We start from the raw sequence: 23,568 nt of genomic DNA, 5'->3' as shown, positions 1-23,568 counted from the left end.
AGACATTTTAAATTATTTTCTTCTTGGGAATGTTTCATATCTTCCTTTGAAAATATTTCCGAAATGATATATATATATTTAAAGGTAATGTTTTTTCTGTTAAGGTGATAGGAGAAAAGCTTGACCATCTTTCTGCAGTGGTAAAAGATAATGTAATTAATAGAAAACATTTATTTTTTGGTCAAGGATTTGAATGCATTGGGCTCTTACTATTTAAAGGAGAAAAGCTATTGTTAATCATAGAATTGCTTTCATTAGCAGGATTCTGTTCAGTTTTCATCTCCTTTGGGAACTCCAAAGCACAGCATGAAGAAAACCACAAGTGCAGATGAATCCAAAGTAGTGATGGAAGGACTGTTCATGAAAAAGCCATCAGGAGGAAATGTTTCTAGGCTGAAGAGTGAGCTTAATTCATTGAGTAAGCCACAAGGACAGCAGTCCAAATTACCTGTTGTACCAAACCCTGAGAGCCCAGGTATGTTACAAACAGTAGGAACCCAATTTAGTTCTTTGTGTAGAACAATGCAGTGCCATTTCATATATACCTTGTGAATAGAAAGTGCTGGGTTTAAACATTTTAGGTTTAAGAGTAAGTAACTTGTTAGTTTGTGTGGATTTACAGCTTAAAGGGCTAAAGAATTTTAGTTCAGTTTCTGGAAGAACATTGCTGCAGGTTGGGTGTGTTTTTAAGATGAGCATTATGAACATAAGGAGTATTGTGGACTCATAGTTAAGTTCACTTTTACCCAAGCTTGGTATCTGATAGTTACAGATATTGATGAGTGTGAATAAGTATCAGAATAACTTCCAGGAGAAACTAAATGTCTTTTTTTTAGGTAAGTTGCATTAGTTTTGCAAATCCTTTATTTCTTTTTGCTTTATTTTTTTTTTCTTGTTTAATGTGTTATCTCCTGTGCACTTGCAGAGGATCACATCTGCCTCTTAGACTGCATTGTGGTTGATCTGCAGGACATGGACATATTTGCTGCAGAGAGATACCCGAGAGAGTATTCCAAGGCTGTGGAAGACACAAGTACAGACTTGAGCTTTCCATCCTATTGTGTGAGGCAGACAGGAGGAAGTCTATTGAAAGAACCTTTCAGGCTGAAGTTGCAAGTAGAGAGAAACTTAGACAAGTGAGTTGATCCAAGTGGGATCCTTTCATGCTGTATAGGAAACACACAGTGTTTCACATTCCTCCTCACGTGTGTTAGAGTATTCCCTGCTGTGTTACAGTATCTTGAAAACCCATTTCTTTTCTTTGCTGTAGAGAGCTGAGTCATGCAGTTGCAGACATACTGATACACGGCAGTCTCTCATCAGTCCATTGCTCTCTGGATTTGCCTAAATACAAACTGATACGTGGCTTGCTGGAGAACAACCTTGGAGAACCTATCGAGGAGTTCATGCGACCTTACGACCTGCAGGATCCAAGAATTCATGTAAGAGGAACCGCAGGTTTATGCAGTTGAAATTCTGCCCTGAAATACTACATCTCCTGACTGGGCACAGCATCCATTAATTCGTTGTTGTTCATAAGATGGACTAATTAATTTAAAAACTAACAAACAGGCAAAAAAAAAAAATCAACAAAGGAATAGTGAGGAACTTTTTAACTTGTAGATACTGCTGAGAGTTGAAGGTTTTATTTTGTAACACTTTTGTCCTTCCAGCTGTGGCTTGCAGACATAAATCCATATTTCTGAGATTCTCAACTTCAGAAGAGATGTGAGAAATGGGTGCCATTGTTTGCCTTTGTTGGTTAATTTTTTAGATTAGCTCAATCTAAAAAAAAAAAAGAGAAAAAAGTTAAACCTATGAAAACTGTACTTCAGGGCTTTTTTTGTCTGAACTGTTTGTGCTCAGCTGTTACTGCAGCATGCTATCACCACATTAAGAAGCTTAAGATTTTTCCATAGGAATAGAACTTTATGAAGAGATTTGAAGGTTCTCCTGTAAGCGTGTGCAGGGTGATGGAACCTTTCCCATTGTGTCTGTGATGTTCTTAACGATTTATGAAGCTGCTAAAAGATCAGATGGAACATTTATTACTTTATGTCAAAACCCCTTGTCTTATAAATACAAAAGAAGAATTTCAGTAATAAATGCTTTGCAGCAGAGCCTTTTTATTTTTATTTTTTGAGTAAGTTATCACTTATTGCCCATCATCTAGGGCTGTAGTTAAACACAGTCCATTCAGGGAGAAATGTGGGCAGCACCTGGAAATAATCATCATTTATCCTTATTAGTGGGAAGCATTGTTTTCACTTGATGTTGTTAGGCTTCCAAGCATTATGTTGCACAGCTGTAATTTTTGGAATGAAATGTGTGACCACAGCAGGGGAAGATGCTGTGAAATGTCTTTTTCTTTCTCTCAGCAATCTTTAATTAAACTCTTTAAAGGAGAAAGACTCTTTAACTGTTTGCATTTGTCCTAAATATCAAAATTTAGTTCAAGAATGAAAGTTAAACAGATGTTCTTAAAAAGAATGTTGGTCTTTGATGCTTTCAGACAGTTTTGAGTGGAGAAGTGTATACTTCTATGTCTTTCCTCGTTGACATGGTTAATGTGAGTCTGGAACTGATGGATCCAAAAGGAAAAGATGAGTGCAGCTCTTTAGCCAGGTATGAGTTTTCTTTTGTTTCTGAATGCATTATCTGAAACTCTTCATCATTATAGGACAGGAATTAACATAGTCATGAAATGAATAAATAAAACAGTAAATAACAAAACAGTATTTCTCAATTGGTGCCCAAATTGGCAGTTTGTATCTCTGTGGCATGAGATGTGGTTATCATTGTTTGAAAAAATAAAGAGATGAGCACGATAACATGCATACTTGTTTGGTAAGTGGCATGGAGAAATAAATGAGTTACAAGATTCTTAGATGTCTTCTTTTTATTCTCCTAGATTTGATTTTAAGAAATCGAAATTGCTTTTTGAAAGCTCTTCAAACAGAACAAAGTCTGTAAATTTGGTTTCCCATTCCATGATGGCGTTTGACACGCGTTACGCTGGACAGAAATCCACAGGAGGCATGCCCAATGTGTTCAATTGCATCTTCCAGTCATCAAAGAATACTAGCAGTCCAGGAGCAATCCAAATTGAGCTGCATTACAGGTTAGTAGTTCTATGATTTAATTACTTGTGTTGTAGGCATTTTGTAATGTTCTGACCAAGTTGTGGCCTGTTTGAATCACTACTGCTTAGAGCTGTATTTGCTTGTTAGGTCTGGACTGAGTTTGTATACTTGTATGCATTAATACATGCTGTGCAAAAGCTGTTTTCCAGTAGGTGTCACACTTCTCCTTCAGAGAGAGTCAAATAAATACAGAAATTACACTTTGTTCAAAAAGCAGTCTCTACATTCCCTGCTGTGTTCTATGCCGCGTTGTTTTTTCCTCATCTCAACTTCCAGGGATGCTGAAAAGCATCAGGAGGTGGATAACTATTCCATTTCTTGCTTTAAAAATGGGATTATAAACAGCAGCGTTGACATTTAACTTTGTTGACACGATAGTCCATTGAGGGATGATAACTCTGGTAACTGGTGATAACTGACAGAAAGGAGGACGAGGTGAAACAACAAGAGGCGTTGTGTCCATGTTGGATCAGACTGACTGGCCCAGGTCAGCTTTCCAACTGCTTTGTGAGTTTGATGCCTCCTGAAGCAGTTGCTGCAGCAACATGGGAAAAACCTGGGGACTGTGAAAAACTTTGAAGGTATTTGTTTAGAAGTTTAAGGCCATAGAAAGGAATTAGTCATATGAATTTGGAGGATGTTTGATTACTTTAAGTGCTTAAAAGATGTTTGCATTGAGAAAGGCTTCAAGATTTCGAGTTGAATAAAACTGAAATGCCATGGGATTTATTAAAACAAACAAATGAACAGCAACAGCAAAAAACATCCTGGGTTTTCCTGTGGTCCTTGATCCAGTATCTGCCTAGTTGGGAGGCTTGTTTGCTTAGCATAGCCTGATATGTTTTATGAGTGATGGGTTCATGGAATTTTCTTCCCAAGTGTTTTGCTTTCAAATTTTAGCAGCATAAGCACATGTTACGTTTTTATTGCTGAGAGCATCCTTGGCACTAGATGGAAGCTATTGCAGAGCTCTGCAGTTCTGTTCTACTGATTCATGCCTTTTGGAGATATCCTGGAGAGCCAGGGAGTGTTAAAGGGTTTTGCTATTGGAAGCAACGCAGGCAGCCTGTTTCTCACAAAGGAATGACACTTCTTCAGAGATTTAATAGTCTAGAATGTCTTGGATAGAAAATTGTTTCATGGAGTTTAAGCACTTAGATTGTTTTCCAGTTAGCATGATCAAATGTAATCGAGATCATGAAGTCAGACAGTTTTAGTCTCCCTAACCTATTCAGAATGTGATGCTGGAAGAAACAGTGGGCTAGCATTATTTCTGGATTGCAGAGAAGCTTCCTCTGCTACAAAATGCTGTCAGAGTGAGAGAAAACACATTGTGAGTCTGATCTTTCACAGGGGCATGGAGCCAGGGCTAGGCTTCATGTGCATTGTGTTAGCTTTGATACTGAACAGATGTAAAACAATGATAATAACAGGTCTGGTTAAATGAACACTGAGATTATTGATATTAATTTGCACTGTGCAAAAGAATAAAAGGAGCTCTTAGAGTTTGTTCCATCCTTTTTCAGTTCACCTTTTGTATCGCTGCAGCTTAGAAGCTGTTTCTTGCAATTGAGATATGCTAGGTTTCTGCATGTACAGTAACTTAATGAATTTCAGTCTGCTTAAAAACTTATTTTTAAAGACCAGACACTTTCTGAATTATGTGTACCCATATAAAGTTCCATGTAGTTCTTAATACTACTACTCTACTTCCCACGTTTTAGATAAAAGCAAAATATGAAATTTATAACTATGCTTCTCTGTTTTGAATAGGTCTACTAAGGATTCCTCCAGTTTCACAGTAGTACTGAACAATCTCCGTGTGTTTTTAATATTTGACTGGTTGTTACTGGTTCATGACTTTCTGTATACTCCTGGAGATACCAAAAAGAGGGAAAATGTCCTTCCTTCCCGGCAACGCACTTACAGCAGTGAAACAAGTGTGGTTCCAAAAGCAGTGAAAAGTGGAGTAGTTACAAAACGTTCATCACTACATGTGTCTACAGAAAAACAGCTGGAAGTTAAGGTCAACGTGACAGGTAAATGGGTTCTTTACTACAGTGCTTTACAAGAGCATTATGGTATTTAAGATTTTTTTCTTATTCATCATTCTGTTTTGTTAAGGAACTGAATTTGTGGTCGTTGAAGACATGTCTTGTTTTGATACGAATGCAATTATTTTGAAGGGGACCACTGTTCTCACTTACAAGCCCAAGTTGCTGGATCGTCCTTTCTCTGGTAGTTTGTTTGGCATTGAGGTAAGTAGAGATAAACTTCATTTTGTAAAGTCTCTCAAGTTAGATGAATTTATGAGGATACTTGATGTACATATATAGCAGGAGTAGCCAGTAGATAATATCGAAGGCATGTTAATTCCCCCTCAAGTGCTCTCATAGTTTTGAGTGGACTTATGTTGTTTGTGCTTGAAATGCTTGACTGTAATTTCAAAATACTGCTAAGAGTTCAGCTTCCATACATCAACTGGCAAATTAGTTGAAAGCTGGGGCTTGACTAGATAGGCAGAAGTCAACACGTCCAGTAAAGGCCTGTAGGCTGAGATCATGATTGATTTGCAGAGAATAAGCAGTATCATTTCATTGGAATATATGTGAGTTGGAATTCGGAGTATGTGAAGTGATCCTTGAATCCTGTTCAGGAAAGTCAAACCACAGCTGGAGAGAGCTGTGGCCAGGTTTGGGAGAACTGACTTGAAGAAGCTCTTAACAATATAGGAGTGCAATGAGAACACTGAGTGCTGTATGAAAGTATTGAGTTGTAGCTGTATAAAAGTATGGAGTATAAAATATATCTGGCATAATATATCAGCAAAGCGTAAAAGAATTTACTCCATCTAGAAAAAGAAGGCTGGGCAGAGGTGTGATAAATCTTAAATGATTTTTGTGGACCAAAGAACAAAGCGCTTTCCGTATCTGTGGTGGGAGTAGTGGAATTAAGCCCAGAAGTAAATAGTTGGTTGGGTTTCAGAATCTTTTTTTCTTGGGTTTACAGAATTACAGGTCATTGGAATAAATTGTCTGGAGAGCTTTTGGAGCAGCTCTTAGAGTTCACAAAGGAACTGCTATTGTCTGTAGAGAACAGTTTGGCTATGGTTCATATACTTTTTGTGGTTGAGAGTCAATCTTTGATTTCAGAGCCCAAGTATGTTAGCTTGTACTTTCAGATTCTAATTTCTGTATTTTTTTACCCATTTTTTAACTTTTAGGTATTTTCATGCCGGTTAGGGAACGAGCAAGAGACTGCACTGTCAATTATTGATCCAGTCCAAATTCAGGTGGAACTCGTTGGGAACGCTTCCTACCCGAGTGGTTCGGGACTGTTGGATGCTTTCAACAGTGAAGATTTCCCTCCTATTCTAGAGGTAACATCAGAGGGCTGAATGAGGCTGTATGCAGTGCAGAACACAATAATGTGACCTTATACAGATTCCTTATGCAAGAAAATCCAGTGAGTAGTTTCAGAAAGAAAGGAAGAGCAGTTTTTACTGAAGAGGAAAGGGCAAAGACACAGCCATGCAAAAAATGCTGTTAGTGGCAAGGAGCAAACGAGTTCTGGGATTTTTTTATAGAAAATAATAGCCAGGGAACAAATGGTGGGCATATAATGTAGACTTTTAGACTACTAATAACTAAAAGAAATAATTATTTTCTGTATCTAATAATTAGTGTTTATTATTGTGAGGGGAAAAATATTTAGAAGTTTCTTTTTCCTATTATACCAAAGCAAAATATTTTCCCCACCTCCACTTTTTGCTTTAGATATTAAGAAGGTAATAACAGAAACATAATAATTTTATTACTGGAGCTTTAAAGCATCTTCATCGTATGTTAGTATTAAATTTTGTCTTACCTTTTGCTGCCCAGAGAGGCTGTGGATGCCCCATCCTTGGAGGTGTTCAAGGACAGGTTGGATGGGGCCCTGGGCAGCCTGGTCTGGTATTAAATGGGGTTGGTGGGAGGTTGGTGGCCTGCCTGCAGCAGGGGGATTGGAGCTTGATGATCGTTGATGTCCCTTCCAACCCAGGCTATTCTATGATTCTATGAAAATATTTGTTATTAACCAAAGTATACAAGAAAAATGAAAATAGAAAATCATAGAATCATATCACAGAATGGCCTGGGTTGAAAAGGACCTTAAAGATCATTTAGTTTCAATCCCTGTGCTGTGGGCAGGGTTGCCAGCCACTAGACCAAGCTAAGCTAACTGAATCTTGTTTTGTTTTGTTTTCATTAGATTCAATTGCAAGCATTGGATATTCGACTGTCCTACAATGATGTGCAACTGTTCTTAGCAATTGCTAAATCAATTCCTCAACAGACAAGTGCAGCTATGCCTGACTCAAGTGCATCAGTTGCCGAGAGTACTACTAACCCCAGTTCATCACTGGTGGCTGAGCCTTCTTGCTTGACAAGTGAAAACAGGGAGATACCCAAACGTGTGTTGGATCCTGTTCTTGGTAGGTTTTTAACTCTTGTAACTGCTGCAACTTATTGTTGTTTTAGTGATTTGGTATTTTGGCACACGCTTTTTTTTCTTTTTTAAAGCAGCACTGCATCTTATGCTTTTTCTGCAGCTTAAATGAAATCAAACTCATTTTTTATTCAGGTGTATTTTATTTTAGAAATAAAAACAAGTAGATAGCTGTGAAGGATTTATAATTGGCCTTGTGTTTAATTGCAGAGGTGCAGCTGGCTCGCCTTCAGGACTTGGGATTCAGTATGGAAGACTGCCGCAAAGCTCTTCTGTGCTGCCAAGGTGAGCTCAGATATTTAGAGTTGGTCTTTGGGATTCTTCCTGCTACCAGACTTTCAGACTGTAAGGTAGCTGATGGGCAGGCAGTATTTCCTTCTCTGCTTCACTTTGGCCTGTTATTACCCAGATTAGCTCTGTGTTGACGTATTCCTAAGCATTCTCATTTTTCTGTCATGCTAAACACCACTCTCCAAAGGTTCTTCTTGGCTCTTGAGATGTCATCTGGGGCACATGGGTGAATTTCTCTGTTGTTTTTCTCTCATGGTGTACGTATTTCTTAGCATTATCCATCTCTGTAGAGCAAGTATTTTCATCTCCCCCTTATGAATGATATATTTTACTTGTACATGCAATACATGTAAAGAAAATGAAGGTTCATTTTCTTAGGCACTGTCTTGCTTCCCACTTTCTTTATAGGTTTTTGTAGCATTAATAAAGATTTGTATTATGTTAAAGCAGTTTGCAAACATCAAACACAGTCTTTATTCTTAGAAAACACCATTGTATTTGTAATCTTACATGTGTGTGTTTGAATAGAGCACATTCGGGGTGTTTGTGTTCTGCTATGCATTTTAAGGGGCAGTTAATTTGTTAAATCCATGTGATTTTCACATCATCGTCTACTTTCTAAATGGAACATCCTTGTTTTGAATGTTTGATTTTATTTAAGGTGACTTGAAAAAAGCAGCAAGTTGGCTGTTTAAGAATGCTGAACCTTTGAAATCACTTTCCCTGACTTCCTCTGGTCGAAACAGCCAAGGGATTGTGCCTTTTCAGTTCATCTCTGGGGTGGAAATCAAGGCAGAAAGTATATGCATCTGCTTTATTGATGACTGCATGGACTGTGATGTTCCCCTTGCTGAGCTAACATTCTCACGTGAGTATCTGTTTTGCAAAGTGACTTGCATAAAATTTCCTGTATATATATGTGCATATATGTCATATACATAATGACAGAGCTTTCCATTCATTGCTTATTAACAATGTAGTAGCAACTTGATAATGTTTGTTTTTTTTTGATAATCTTTGCTTTTCTGGCAGGTTTGAATTTTCTCCAGCATTTGAGGGCCAATCCTGAAGGCTGTGCTCATTTTACCCTCTCTGGAGATTATTATAACCGTGAGCTTTCAGGTAAAATGCTTGGGGTTTTGTTGTCTATGTAACTTTAGGAAAACAATCTTGTGTACTATGGGAGCCTGAAATTCACCTAACGTGAGATGAATACAAGGGAATGCAGTGTGGACGCGATCCTGGACAAGATATGTGAAGGAAGAGTGGGGAACGTGGAGAGTTTGCTGATAAAAAAGTTACACTTCAGTTTTTGCTTACATTAGAAGTTTTTGCATTACAATAGGATCATAGAATCACAAGGTTGGAAAGGACCTACAAGATCATCTAGTTCAACTGTCCTATCACCATTACTACCCTCTAAGGTACTAAACCAGTTTCCAGTTCAGTTTCCTAGTTGAGGATGTTAAAGAACTTGAGGGTGCTGATGAGGCTGAAGGCAATGGATTAACGTAGTAAGACCATTGCAATTTATATTAACAGAAACAATAATTTCCTTTTAATGCTTCCCTCAGAAGTGCAGTATTTCTGCAAGCCTCCACGTATGCTCTCCACTGGTTTAAGTGGAGGATCTGGAGCAGCTTTCTATTAATGACCAGTTTGAACATGTTGGTTTACAAGTTCATCTTGAATGCAGGGACCTCATTATTGAGGTTGTATTATTAAACTCTTAGGTGTGTGAACAGCATTCCGATGTGGCCTTCAAATGTGTAATACGTGTGATGTGTTGGCTTTGTTCTCAGGCTGGGAGCCATTTATTGAGCCGTGGCCATGCTCAGTTTCTTGGCAGCAGCATGCTTCAAGCCGCCTCCACCCTTCCCGATTGAAGCTGGAAGTAAAGGCCACACACCGTTTGGATGTCAACATTACCTCTGTCTTCTTAGGTATGTAGGAATGTTCCCTGAGAGCATCACTGTAAAGTCTTAATTTTCACTTTACTAAAACAATAGATAGTTCTCATTGAACCTTGCTGGTGTCCCATGGATGGAGGGAGGGAGGCTTGGCACGAGTCCCCAGATACTTGAGATAATATTGTACACAGGTGTGCATTTAGGCAGCCTGTATTTTATCAGATACTGTGAAAGTGTAAAGACATGAGCTCCATACTTTAGAAGTTAGTAGGAATTCTTTTGTTGGTCATATGAATTCTATCAAATTCATATGTTTCTTGAAATTTCTCTATAATCAGAAACAGGCTTTCATCTAAAGCTTTCCATACGTACAGTACTTTAAAATATTTTGTTAAGCTCATCAGTTTTCAGTACATTGACAGGCATAGTGGGGAGCTGCTTATTTCTTCAGTCTCTGAGAACTGGAGTTTTCAGTTCCCACCTCAGGAAATTAAAATATTTTGTTCACTTTTAACTCAGAACTTTATGGACATTTCTGTGTTGTGAGGCTGTAAACGTTGCCAGAAAGATTATGGCTTCTTCTGTGCAAATCTGTATAATTTAATAGTCATAATAAGTGCAGAGGGCTGAGCCTTCAGGTGGAAAAGAAGAGCCATCCTTGTTCCTTAAATATTCATTTGTTTCTCCAACAAGGTCTGTGAGGTTGTTAGAAAGAGGAAGGTAAGGTAGGAGGAAAAGACAGTCACCACCAATTGCTTAGAGTTCCTGTGATGCTTTTTACTACTAACAACAGCAACAGGCTGGTTTGATTAATGCTGTTCCTGAGCACTTAATTGGTGTCTTTCTATTTATGGAGGAATAGATGTATACCTCTTAAAAGAAAAATGGAAACTGCTTCTGACACAAAAACATCTTCAGATTAATTGCCTTTTCAGAGGGACCTCCTATGTTGCTCCTGGAGTATCTTGAAAAGTGGGGATTCTACTGCATGTTTAAAATCAGAAAAGTCCCTTAAGAATATAAACATTTGTTTTTGAAGACAGCACTGTGATTTCATGAGCTGTTATGTCTTTAAATTATGTAAGTGGGTCATAGGAAAAGCAGCAAAATAAAAGCTTTCCCATTAAAGTGAAGCAGGCTTAGGCTTATGAATTTAAACTGCTTTTTAATTGCTCTTCTTTTGGCCACTTTGCAGACGTTTATTTTCTGTGCTTTATTCTTCTAGAACAGTACGCAAGCACCAAGCAGTCATGGATGGAAGATTACTGTAAACAGGACAAAGAAGTAAATGCAGTCAGTTCTGAAGAGTGGATGGGCTCTTCAGAGGATTCACCATGTTTTGGACAGAGTATGATGTTAATTAATCTTTCTTTATTTGAAACAATCCTGACAAGCACAGTCATTTGTCTAAAGTATTACAAACATAAGTAGTTGGCCTTCGTAGCATACAGTGAATTGTTAGAGGTTATCTGGCCAAAACATTAAAAATCCTATTTTCTGTTCAGTTGTTTTTAATAACAAAAATCTTCACTGCTTCTCTTGAGTGAGAACTTGGTGCTGCTAGTTCTGCCTTTTTTAATCACGCTTTCACAGCAGCTCTCTGAGTAAGAGCACATGAGATGGGGCAGCTCTTCCACTTAATACTCCCAGTATTAAGTCTGGAAGAAGTTTTAGTAACTCAAATACCAACCTCACATGAGCAAATGGTTGAAGAGTTGTACAGTGATTGCATGCTGCCAGCTGTCCCTGTCCTCCTCCTGCATGATGGGGAAGAGTCTACCTATATTTATGTGGTTTTGCTTACCTGCTAACTTTGTCTTTCCTGTCTGCCAGGCCTTCCTCTTGTCTACCTTAGAACTAGGAGTACAGCCAGTTTGACTAATCTAGAGCATCAGATCTATGCTAGAGGTACTGTATAGCACAGAGAGAATAAAAGCTTTTTTTTTTTTTTCTTTTTTGGAAATCTGTACAGTAAATACTGTGGTGTATGTGTGAATTGCCAGTAGAATGATCTCTATATTTTAAAAGGAAAAAACCACAAGACTTTTTATAGCATTTCATCCCATCTATCACCTTAAGGTCTTCTCTGAGCCCTTCAGCAGAGAAGGGAGAAGTAGAACTGTTCCTTTGTGGGAAGACTCTTTGAGAAAGGCTGTATGAATTGTTGGTTACACAATATCCATTTTCTGAGGTATCTTTCAGGAAGATATTTTATTTTTGTGGGAAAGAAGCATTTATTGCTTGGCTTTTTGTGGGCACGGCAACAAAAGAAACAGCTAAATGAATTACGAAAAACTCCTTTTTATGGTAAATCTTTTATTTTCTGGTGCTGGTCTCAGGATGCAACTTTATATTATGTTTTCTTTTGAAAATCATGCCACAATCCCAAAAATTCCTTTTTACTCGGAGGAAAAAAAAAAAAGAGTAGCCTGCCAATTAAATAGCAGAATAAAGTTCATCTGACTCCTGGTCTGTGATTTGGTTGAACCTGAGGTAGGCAGAAAATGATATGAAATCAAACTCAACACCAAAAATATAAATATTTTTAAGTTGTGTTCGGCAAAAAACCCAGAGCTTTCATTTTAAAGAATTCAATTTTTGTACTTTTGAATTGAAAAGGATTTCCTCGGTGAGATTTAGAGTGATCAGATTCGTGTCTCCATTGGCACAGTGAGGAGTAGAGCCATTTGTTGTCCTTCATTTGGGAGAAAGCTATGTGCAGTCGTCAGTAACTCCTTCACAAACACCTCCCCACCTGCTCCCCCCCTCTTCTGCCTTCGTACACTTGTGCTTCAGTTATTCTTGGTCAGATGCATGGCTGCATGATATACTGGAACTTAATGTAAGTCATCCTTTGGAGAGAAATTCTGTGAGACGTTTAATTCCGGTCTTTGAGCAGCTGATTTAACGTGTCTGCCTTCTGTCAGCTCTCATACAGAAAGATGTATGTGTTCAGGGAGCAGCCATTTATCTTCCCTCCTAAGTAGTTGCTGGGATTTGGCAGGGTTTGTTTTTTTCCTGTCCAAACACAGTAAGTATTTTCACAGACGTGATGTACAGCAGCACAGAGGAGGAGAGTAACACTTGGGTGCTTGTTAGTAATGCATCCTTGAGAAATGCCAAACATTGTAGGTGAAGTTTCCTGTTCAGAGAGTTTTGCAGAGCCAGCACTTTAACAAGACCAGATTACCTCTGGCTGCAGTCAGGTTAGTGTACAGGGATTATATATGTATTCCATTTTCTCTTTTTTTCTTCTTTTCTTTTCCTTCCTTTTTATTTTCTTTTTTCAAGTTGATTAAACTCAGTTCCTGTGGTGTTCTTAAACTCTATTACCAAGGCAGATGATGCAGGGAAAGATTTTGTACCATTTCTAGAGCAGTTAATAAAACTTTAAGTGGTTTTAGTAATCTGCTAGGCTGTTTTTTAGATCTGCTTTTCTAGACCTGGTACAGATTGTGGTTCTCCAGCCATTGTCTCATCCTGTGTCTGCATCTGCTGAATCTAGATGATCTTAAGGGTCCCTTCCAACACAAACCATTCTATCATTCTATGGATATTTCTTTCATAAGCATTTAGACGAGTCTTTATTCTGTCTAACAGCTGAAATGAAGACCCCAAAACGCAGACAGCCATTTGTGCCCTTTGCTCTGAGAAACCATACTGGATGCACTCTGTGGTTTGCTACCCTAACTACAACACCTACCCGGTAAGAAGTGAAATTGCTTTGGCAATACCTGTCTGCCTTCTCTGGGATGTCAGCCAAACCCAGTTGTCCTCAGTTCTTTTGTTTTCTTGCAGGGATCTTAGCTCCCAGTCTTTCTTAGTCAGGAGCCTTTTCTTTGTCACTGAGATATTAATACTATTGTAAAAAACAAAAAGCTAATCAAGCCCAACTCCCACAACCTTTCTTCATAGCAGAGGTGCTCCAGCCCTCGTCTCATGGCTCCACTCCAACACTTCCACATCTTTCATGTATTGGGGGCCCAAAGGGTATGGTTCTGTTTACAGGGCTGAGATGTGCTGGAGGCTTCAAGTCATGATGTGATTCTCTATACAGGGCTGCACTGTCTCACAGTGGGAGTCCAGGAGTTGTTCCTGAGGAAAATGGAACGTTGCTGGATGATGCCCATAATGTCAGTGAGTGGAAAGAAGTTATCACAGGGGAAGAAGTTCCATTTGAGTTTGAAGCCAGAGGGAAACTCAGACACAGGTGAAGGGGTCAGGCTGCAAGATGTGCTTTGACACACTCGTATGTAGAACTCATAGAATCATAGTTATGAAGATGCCAGTAGATAGTAAATAAAAAGGAGATTTTAAAAAATCTTTTAATGTGGGTGTTTGTTTGTTTTTTTAATATTTAAAACTATATAGATGTGGACTTAACAGGAAGCAGCTTGTCTTGTGGTAGGTGGAAGCTATTCCTAGATGTGAGTTATAGTTTAATTATTAAAACGTTTTAGAAAGTTTTGTATGTGGCAGGGGGAGGAGGACTTGTTAACATAAGTGTTATTGGTGTTAAGAACTGGCAAACAAATATTTCACGAGGTTTTGTGTTTTATTTTGATGTAGTCGTACTTATCAGTGTTGAGTAGGGAGAGCAGAACAAATCAGGTCCATGAAATGGAAAAATTGTTGAGTTTTTTTTCCTTAAATTCTAAATTGGTGAGATTTGTTTCCTTGTTATGCAGAGGACGTACTTTATGTGAACTGTTTGGTATTTACTCTGTAAGAGAACGCTAAGTAGTAATTTAACTTAACTTAATCTAACCTGTAGGCACACGCATGATCTGAGGATTCACCAGCTGCAAGTGAGAGTGAATGGCTGGGAAGAAGTCAGCCCAGTGTCTGTAGACAAAGTTGGAACCTTTTTCCGATATGCTGCACCAGACAAGAATTCCTCCTCTTCCACTGTAAGCTCTGATTTGAGATGTGAGCCTTAACAGAAATGCATAGGTTGAGAGTAATGATGCCTCCAAGCTTTTGATGTAACAACAGCTCCTGCATTGCGTGAGATTGTCCTCTTTTCAGTTGGTGTGAACTGGGAGAGCATGAAATGGTGAACTGACAGCACAACAAACCAACCACAGGGGTAGCCAGCATTTAGCCTGTGCTTAGCACTTAGAACTGCCAATGACAGAGATAATGTATTAGGGACAGAGTCACAGGGTTGTGGAGTTTGAGCTTCAAATCAGCACTACAGGCCAGGCTGGATGTGGCTCTGAACAGCCTGGTCTGATGATAGGTGACCCTGCCCATGGCAGGGAGTTGAAACGAGATGATCATTGTGGTCCTTTTCAACCCAGGCCATTCTGTGATTCTATGATACAGCTGCTATTTTTATTTCTTTTATGGCAGGAATGCTTTCTCTGTGGTTAATTTACTTCAAATTAACAACATTGGCAATTCCCTGAAAGCCTGGAGATTGTTGAAATAAGTGGCAACTTGGACCAAATATACTTGTCATGAAGGAAAAGCACAATTGCAGTAAGCAGCGGGCTGGCAGGCAGTTGTGATTGAGACTTGGTGATAGAAATGATTGTGGAATGTAGAAACTAGCTAAGCTTTAAGGTTAGCTACTGGAGAGGGTGAAAGCTGAGGTCTTTTTGGTACAAAATAGGATTAGAATTTATTATTATTACCACTAAAAGGAGCCATTAGTTTCTTATTTGGATAATTCCTGATGGTTTCATATTCAAGTGTATAAAGCATCATCTCTGTCTGCAACTTGGTTTGTGAAAGAGAAAAGTGCAAATGAGCAGGAACTGCTATTCAGGAACATCTGTGGGTAGTTAGTTTTTAATGAATGCTCTTGCTTCAGCTTCATCTTTTAAAGCAGTATTACAATTAGATTAAGCTAATATAGCTCTGATGTCTTCAAAGTTGTGTTGAAAATGAGGAAGACAAAGTAATGACAGCCTTTAGTTATTTTTCTGCAGTAATGTTCTGTGTTACAGCTGACAGTAATATCTTAAAGTGAACACTTCTGTCTTTCCTGTTCGTTTTTCTTCCAGCTTGGAAGTCCAATAAGTAGAACAAACATAATACATCCACAAGTTTATGTAAGTATATATTTTCATTTTTTGAGAGCTACCGAAGTAAGACTAGCATAACTCTACAGGTGGACTGGCTTCTGCTTTCTTCACAGGAAACAGAAGTCAAGTTCAGCTGTGATAAGGTTCCTCAAATGCCAGTTTTCACAGTCTGAGCAAGCACTGGAGCTAGATGTGTGCCCACATAATAAAACTCTGACTTTTGGAACAGCAAAGCAGTGCTGTTATTACTTTGCTGAGAAATTTGGAGCTATTGAACTCAGTCTCAGTTTTTATATACGATGAAATAAGTGCCAACTTCGAAGTTGAAGTCTCTGCTGTTAATTCTTATGAAGATCATACTCTGTAGTTCCAAAACTTGCTGAGTTGTTTTAAGGAAACAGAGAAGTAAAATTTATTCTCTGTTGCACAAATGTTTTGGTCTAAATAAGCTGAGCAGAAGAGTTCCAAGTTCGCCTCTTTTGAGACTGCTGAAGTATCTGCCTCCTGCACTACTTTGTCTTGTCAAAACTTAAAGTCATGTGTTTCCCAAATCAGTATACATAAATAGGAAGGTCATAAATCATACTTGGGATGCTAAAAGCAAGACCATCTAAGCAGCACAGCTGGAACAAAAACACCAATTTGGGGAAATCAGGCTGTATTGAAATATCTTCTTTGCAGAGCTTATTGAACACGTTAGTGCATGCATCTGAAAATGGAGCTTTGCAAACAGCTTCTGCTGTTCCTGCTCTTGCCAGCACAGATAGTCTGGGTAATGAGCTCTTGATATTCCACCTGAATTAGGCTTATGATTAAAACTTCAGGAATTTATAAAATTATGTACTTGCAATTCTGTGATTAGGTTCTATATTCTTCTTGCCAGGGCTTGTATCACTTTGAGTAAGATACTGAGTTAAATGTTTAGAAATGCTTCTTGATTGCTTGACTGTGTTTTGGAAAGGAGACAAAGTATTACAAAACATAGTTGTGAAACTGCACATATGGTGGATGCTGTACTTGGTTGCACTCCCTGCACAGATTCTCACTCCAGCAGTTACTACTGCAATATTGACCTGTCCCTCTATTAGATACCTTTTATTACCTCCTATTGCTTTTCTATTATCTTTCAGTTTTCTTCATTGCCTCCTGTGCGTGTGGTATTTGAGGTAACCATGGAAGGTAGTGCTCGGAAAGTGATCACCGTGCGCTCAGCCTTGATTGTGAAGAACAAGCTGGAAACACCCATGGAGCTAAGGCTGGATAGTCCTTCTGCTCCTGACAGTAAGTGGTGTATGCTCCTTCCATGTGCAAAATTTTCAGCTTCCTTCTCTGGAACATTCGCTGCTGCCTGTAGCAGCTAACAGCAAAGTCAGCCTCCATGGTTGGGGAATGGGTGGTGTTAAGAAGACACTGATCAGCAACAAAAGCCAGAAAAACCAGTAGGATTTTCCTTATGGTCCAAGCAGACAGGGAAAGCTGAGACTCTGTAAAGATGGATTTGAATTTCTGTACATGCTGTGTTGCACCTTTTAGCAATAGGAGGTTTAAGGTGTTGGCATGCAGAGGTGAAGTCTAGAAATGTAGTGACGTGCTGATAATCTTCCAAGAATATAATGAATAAGATCTTTTGGAGTAAGCATCACTAAAGTATCCAAGGAAGAACTTGAGCTCCAGCAGGTTTCAGATTTACATGCCTAAATTATTCCCCTACCAGAATAATAAGGCTTAGAACAACAGGTTGATACTTGAAACATAGATAAAATAGCTTGTACTTCACTTTAAAACGTAACTTGTTGCTCTAAAAATTTACTAGGATTTACTAATTGAAAAATTTCCAGTAGAAAATACTTTTCAGTGAAGGAGCCCAATTTGTTCTTAGTGTTTTCTTTTCTGTTTGGTTGCAGAACCTGTAGTTCTTCCAGCAGTTATGCCAGGGGATGCCTTTGCTATTCCTCTGCACCTCACATCTTGGCGTTTACAAGCCAGGCCAAAGGGACTGGGAGTCTTCTTCTGTAAGGCTCCAATTCATTGGACTGATGTTCAGAAGACAGCAGAAGTTTGTAGCAGCAAGCGGGAGTGCCATTCCATGGAGTCTGAGAACAGCCGCTTTTTCAGGTTGATTGAAGCCCTAATTGTTTCTCTGTAAACTGTTATCCTCTTCTGGCAGTTTAAATGCTGCGAAGCTCAATAATAGGAAAGAAAATTCATAGAGGTAGAAGCTTCTGCAGTTTAACGAGATGTTTTGCTTGGTCGCTAGCATAAGAAGAAAGCTGAATGTATAACTGTATTTCTGCAGGACTCCTTAAGGCCCATATGGCAGTAACTGTAGGCAAATCACAGAATGGCCTGGGTTGCAAAGGACCACAATGCTCATCCAGTTCCAACCCCCTGCTGTGTGCAGGTCACCAACCAGCAGCCCAGGCTGCCCAGAGTCACATCCAGCCTGGCCTTCAATGCCTGCAGGGATGGGGCATCCACAGCCTCCTTGGGCAACCTGTTCCAGTGCCTCACCACCCTCTGGGGGAAAAACTTCCTCCTAATATCCAACCTAAACCTCCCATGTCTCAGTTTAAGACCGTCCCCCTTTATTGGTTAGTGCTTTATTAGTGCCTATTGTAAAGGAGGAAATGTTAGAAAATAGTGTGGACTTCCTGTACAAAGGCAAGATTTGGTTATTCCATTGAGTTCATTGGTGACTTCTGACACACACCTGTTTGTCTTCACAGATTTTGTGTGGCGATCAAGAAAGAGAACTACCCTGACTACATGCCCTCCAGCATATTTTCTGACAGTGCTAAACAGATTTTCAGACAGCCTGGCCATACTATTTATCTTTTGCCAACAGTGGTGGTCTGTAACTTGCTGCCTTGTGAACTTGAGTTTTACGTTAAAGGGATGCCAATCAGTGGCACACTGAAACCTGGCAAGGAGGTGGCATTGCACACAGCTGATACATCTCAGAACATTGAGCTTGGTAAGATGCTTTATGGAACAGGAAATGCTGGTGTTTTCAGCACAGGCTGCACTCATGGTGCTTAGGCACTAATTATCCTTAAGCAGAATTCCTTTACAAAACATTTTGCTGCTTGTGACTTAATGAGGTCAGAGATCTTTGCATGGAGTGGTTTTACAAGTTAACGTGGGTGAGCTATGTGAAATATTCAGAAAGAGCAAACGATGGGAAAGTTCAGTGGTGTACTTTATTGCTTATGTGCCTTCTGTTGTTTCTGTTGTTCTGTTTGGTTATTCCCAGGAGTACTGCTAGAAAACTTCCCAATCTGCAAGGAGCTGTTGATTCCTCCTGGGACACAAAACTATATGGTGAGGATGCGATTGTATGATATCAACAAGCGCCAGCTGAATTTGACCATAAGGATTGTGTGTCGTGCAGAAGGTTCTCTGAAGATACTCATTTCAGCACCATATTGGTTAATCAACAAAACAGGTGGGTTTTACAGTGTCTTCTTTCAGAAATACAAGGATGGAATTTGGGAATGGATATTTCATGCAGTGTTTCCGTTTGATTTCTAGACAGGGCTTTTAAATTCCCCTTCAGAGGAATTAAAATTGCAGGAAATATTTTTTCTAACAGTGCCAGTAGCTCATGTCATAAGTGTTGCAACAGATAACTTAGAGTGGCTCTATTGCAGACTTTTAAACATGAATAATTTAGTCATCCTTATGTAGCTACAAACAAATTGGCATTGGTTAGACTGTTAAAAACGGGGTTTTCAAAGGCTGAGATGCCTTCAGAAAGCATCAGGTCTTCAACAGTAAGTTGCAGTTATTCAAGAAGCTTACATTGGTGCTGTCAGAGCTGCAAAGTCCTTTTCCACTTGTAGGCTCCGTGCTCACAGCTATGATGGGTTTACCCCTTCAGCAGCTCAGGTGGAGATTGTGGATGCAGAGCTGGAGTGTGTGCAGAGTAATGGCTGACATTCCAACAGGAGAGTTTTCGGCTGTTCTTTAATGAGAATAGCTTTTGCCATTCTCATCTTGAATTCTTGTGAGAGTATGATTTGATAACTCATTTTTTTGTGTTTCCTTAAAGGATTGCCACTCATCTTCAGACAGGATAATGCCAAAACAGATGCAGCAGGGCAGTTTGAAGAGCATGAACTTGCTAGAAGCCTCAGCCCACTTCTGTTCTGTTACGCTGATAAAGAACAGCCCAACTTGTAAGTACCACTGAGAGAGGAACAGAGGGGAGGAACCTTGTTAAATACGACTGTAATTGACAGAGGACAGTGTGCTGGTATGTTAGTATAGATAGCAGCTAACAGGGAAAGCTTTTTCCTGAGATCACCTGTTGAGTAGTGGTAGCAGTCACTTGGAAGCCTGTGTACAGCAGAGGTGTGGTGAAGCAAACTTGTCAGTTATTTTATCTGGCATCAAGGAGGAAATCTACTTTTTCCTTGTCACCACCTGATCCTTTCTTTAAATCTGTGTTTTCTTCTTACCCTTAGCTGTACGATGCGGGTTGGGAAAGGCATCCATCCTGAAGGCATGCCAGGCTGGTGCCAGGGCTTCTCCTTGGATGGCGGTAGCGGTGTCAGAGCCCTCAAGGTGATCCAGCATGGAAACCGACCAGGCCTCATTTACAACATTGGTACGTGCTGTGTTTGAGAGACACTGGGGAACTGCAGAAAGGAAACTTGTTTTGCTAAGGATTTGTGAGGGTCTGGAGAAAAGTGTTAGACAAGAGGTAGTATCCTAACAACTCATACCTCTGTATTCTGAAATTGGTTTGCTTAAAAATCAGTTTTCATGGATTTTTATTTTTGTATTTAGTCCTTAAGTATTAGTAAATGTATTTACAGAGTGTCCTTTCATGGTCCTTTATCCCCCCTGTACACTACTTCTAAGTACATCTGAAATCTCACCTCAGCACTATCTCTAATTATATTCAGATGTCCATATGCTTTGTGTGTTGAAAAGGGGAATAATTACATTGATTTTCCTGGTTGTTTGAAAAGAGAGGGGTTTTTTAACCTTGATGCTTATTATCTCTAAATTCTACTTGAGATACAGAGGGTAACAGGTAGCATAAAACTACATTTCCTATTAATATTTCACATGTGCAAATGGCATGACAGAAACCGTAATCTCAGAAACTCACTGAAAATAATTATGTTAAATATAGCTTGAAAGTTATCTTTAGGCTTTTTTTTTTCTTGTAATTAACAGCATTGCTTTTAATTTGTGTCTGTTACCAGGTATTGATGTTAAGAAGGGCAGAGGGCGTTACATTGATACCTGCATGGTGACATTTGCTCCCCGTTACCTTCTAGATAATAAGTCCAGCTATAAGCTTGCCTTTGTTCAGAGAGAGTTTGCCAGAGGTCAGGTAAGGGCCTTTATTTTTGTTCCACCTGGAGTTAGGCACAGCGTCTTCTAACTGCAGAGAATACAGACATTATACCTGAAAATCTTCTAGTCTGATTACGAGGGCTTTTTAATTTGTTACTCTAATTTCGAGCATTCACCTAACAAAACAATTGCTGTGAGAGGTGTATGGGTTTGAAAGCTGCATTGTATTTGAGAGTTGTATGGGTTAATATTGTATTTTTCATGCCCTTAGGATATTTATGTCCTGATTTCTATTACCAGGGCACATCCAACCCTGATGGCTACATCTCCACGCTGCCTGGCTCCAGCGTTGTGTTCCACTGGCCACGCAATGACTATGATCAGCTGTTGTGTGTGAGACTGATGGATGTCCGAAACTGCATTTGGTCTGGGGGATTTGAAGTCAACAAAAATAACTCGTTCCATATTAATATGAGGTAGTTATTGTATGCAAGTGTTTTGTGACATGCTTCCATTTTTTTTAATGGTGACGTTTGCCCCCCATTGAACACTTAGAGCTGCAGTAATGCCCTTCAGAAACCCACCTGTCTTGCACTTGCTCTTTCTTGTTCAGGGACACCCTGGGAAAATGCTACTTCTTAAGGGTAGAAATTACTCTTCAGGGAGCCACGTACCACGTTGCATTCAGTGACACAGATCAGCTGCCACCACCTTTTCGCATAGACAATTTTTCCAAGGTAAAAGAACAGAAAATCATGATCTTCTCTTTTCTTACTTTCTTTTAATCTAACATTAGAATTACCTTAGATTTAAGCTAGGGAACTGTCTAGCTTCTATTAAAAAAAAATACAGTGGAAGTCTGTAGCAATGTGTATTTGTATATCAGTAATTTTCTTGAGTTTTGTTCAAATAATAGTGCCTGTATGGTGGCTTTCATTGGTCTATAGAAAGCCATATAGGAAGAGCATCATAATGATGAGAAGGTTGTAATAGGACAGCAGTTCATAAGCTGTTCTGTGTTCTTTTCAGCACTTGGATAACACACAGAATTCAGGCTATTGATACTACTTCCTTTCTCTCTATCTTCGGACTTCTTTATTCAAATACAAAACTTTCTTGCTTCCCTCTTCTTTCAGACACATTGGTTCCTCAGTTTAAAATGAGAATCAGTACTGAGCTGATGATAATGAGTGTGAGAGATGAAGAACAAGTTCCATGTCAATGACTACAAAAAGTCAGAGAATTTGCTTTGTTTATTGGACAGTAACTTACAGACTACCTTGTGATTAGAACAGGAGACACAGCTCTTGATAATGGTTTTTATTCTGGCTTTTGTTACCAAATTGCTCAATAAAACTGGGCACGTCTCCTAATTTTAATTGGAAAGGTTTGAGATGCTATCATGGGACTAAAGAGTTTCTGAACTGAAGATGATGGATAAAAGCAAAGCTGATTATTTCTGGACCCTTTGAGATTATCTTTGAGGTTCAAATGGAGGGTGGGAAGAAAAGTTAGAGCACATTTCAGTAATCAGTTCCTGAAAAATGAATAAACGATAGCAAAAAATGTAACTGATGGAGAATTGGTGTGAAAGTAAATGCTTTTTCATTACTGTTACAGGTCCCAATTGTTTTTAATCAGCACGGTGTTGTCGAGCCAAGGCTGTACACTGAGGTGAAGCCCATGACCTCCCTGGATTATGCATGGGATGAGCCCAGCCTACCTCCATTTGTCATGCTGACAGTTAAGGGAGCAGGCTCCTCAGAGATCGTCTGCAGCATGAATGACTTCCAAGACAGCAAACAGCTTTATTATGAAAACTTCATTTATATTGCTGCTACCTATACTTTCTCAGGGTAATTCATTAGATATTATACGAACATATTTTGGATGCTTATAGTGTTGTAAGCTGTTCTGATTGCCATTTTATACCTTCTGTAAATATTTCAACTTCAGTTAACTAGCCCAAGCAGCTAGCAGAAGAGTTGCCAAAATTCAGGAGTTGTCTGGCTGAGTTGTCAAGGTCTGGAGCCCCCAGTACAAGAAGGACAGGGAGCTGTTGGAGAGGGTCCAGAGGAGAGCCACGAAGATGAGCAGAGGGCTGGAGCACCTCCCTTAGGAAGACAGGCTGAGGGAGCTGGGCTTCAGCCTGGAGAAAAGAAGGCTGTGGGGTGACCTTATTACAGCCTTCAGTACCTAAAGGGAGCCTACAAACAGGAGGGGAGTCAGCTCTTTGAAAGGGTAGATAACTGCAGGACAAGGGGAAATGGTTTGAAATTGAGGGAGGGGAGATTTAGGTTGGATGTCAGGGGGAAGTTCTTTACAGAGAGAGAGAGGTGAGGTGCTGGAACAGCTGCCCGGAGAGGCTGTGGATGCCCCATCCATCCCTGGAGG

General features: G+C 39.4%; 1 protein-coding gene across 3 annotated transcripts; it reads left to right on the top strand.

Annotated features, from left to right (window-relative positions):
- Positions 1-238: 238 nt before the first annotated feature.
- LOC100542038 (vacuolar protein sorting-associated protein 13D) lies at positions 239-23,049 on the top strand. 3 transcript variants are annotated; one of them, XM_019622567.2, is made up of 29 exons: positions 239-475; positions 926-1,136; positions 1,271-1,442; positions 2,513-2,625; positions 2,912-3,121; positions 4,917-5,182; positions 5,268-5,401; positions 6,367-6,522; positions 7,395-7,617; positions 7,842-7,916; positions 8,584-8,790; positions 8,955-9,044; positions 9,725-9,865; positions 11,058-11,180; positions 11,666-11,740; positions 13,433-13,538; positions 13,890-14,042; positions 14,607-14,742; positions 15,844-15,891; positions 16,995-17,145; positions 17,769-17,979; positions 18,591-18,838; positions 19,118-19,309; positions 19,916-20,042; positions 20,331-20,473; positions 21,081-21,211; positions 21,475-21,650; positions 21,788-21,911; positions 22,795-23,049. In XM_019622567.2, exons 1-29 carry the CDS (start codon positions 307-309, stop codon positions 23,032-23,034), a joined length of 4,551 nt encoding a protein of 1,516 aa, XP_019478112.1. In that variant the 5' UTR covers positions 239-306; the 3' UTR covers positions 23,035-23,049. The 3 variants fall into 3 exon arrangements, with proteins under 3 accessions (XP_019478112.1, XP_019478113.1, XP_019478114.1); XM_019622569.2 differs by having other exon boundaries at positions 389-475; positions 970-1,136; XM_019622568.2 differs by lacking the exon at positions 11,666-11,740.
- The last annotated feature ends 519 nt before the right edge of the window (positions 23,050-23,568 follow it).

This window comes from Meleagris gallopavo, chromosome 23 (assembly GCF_000146605.3).
Source record: "Meleagris gallopavo isolate NT-WF06-2002-E0010 breed Aviagen turkey brand Nicholas breeding stock chromosome 23, Turkey_5.1, whole genome shotgun sequence".
In the NCBI taxonomy this organism is placed as follows: domain Eukaryota; kingdom Metazoa; phylum Chordata; class Aves; order Galliformes; family Phasianidae; genus Meleagris; species Meleagris gallopavo.
This window is presented reverse-complemented; position numbering and strand designations above follow the sequence as displayed.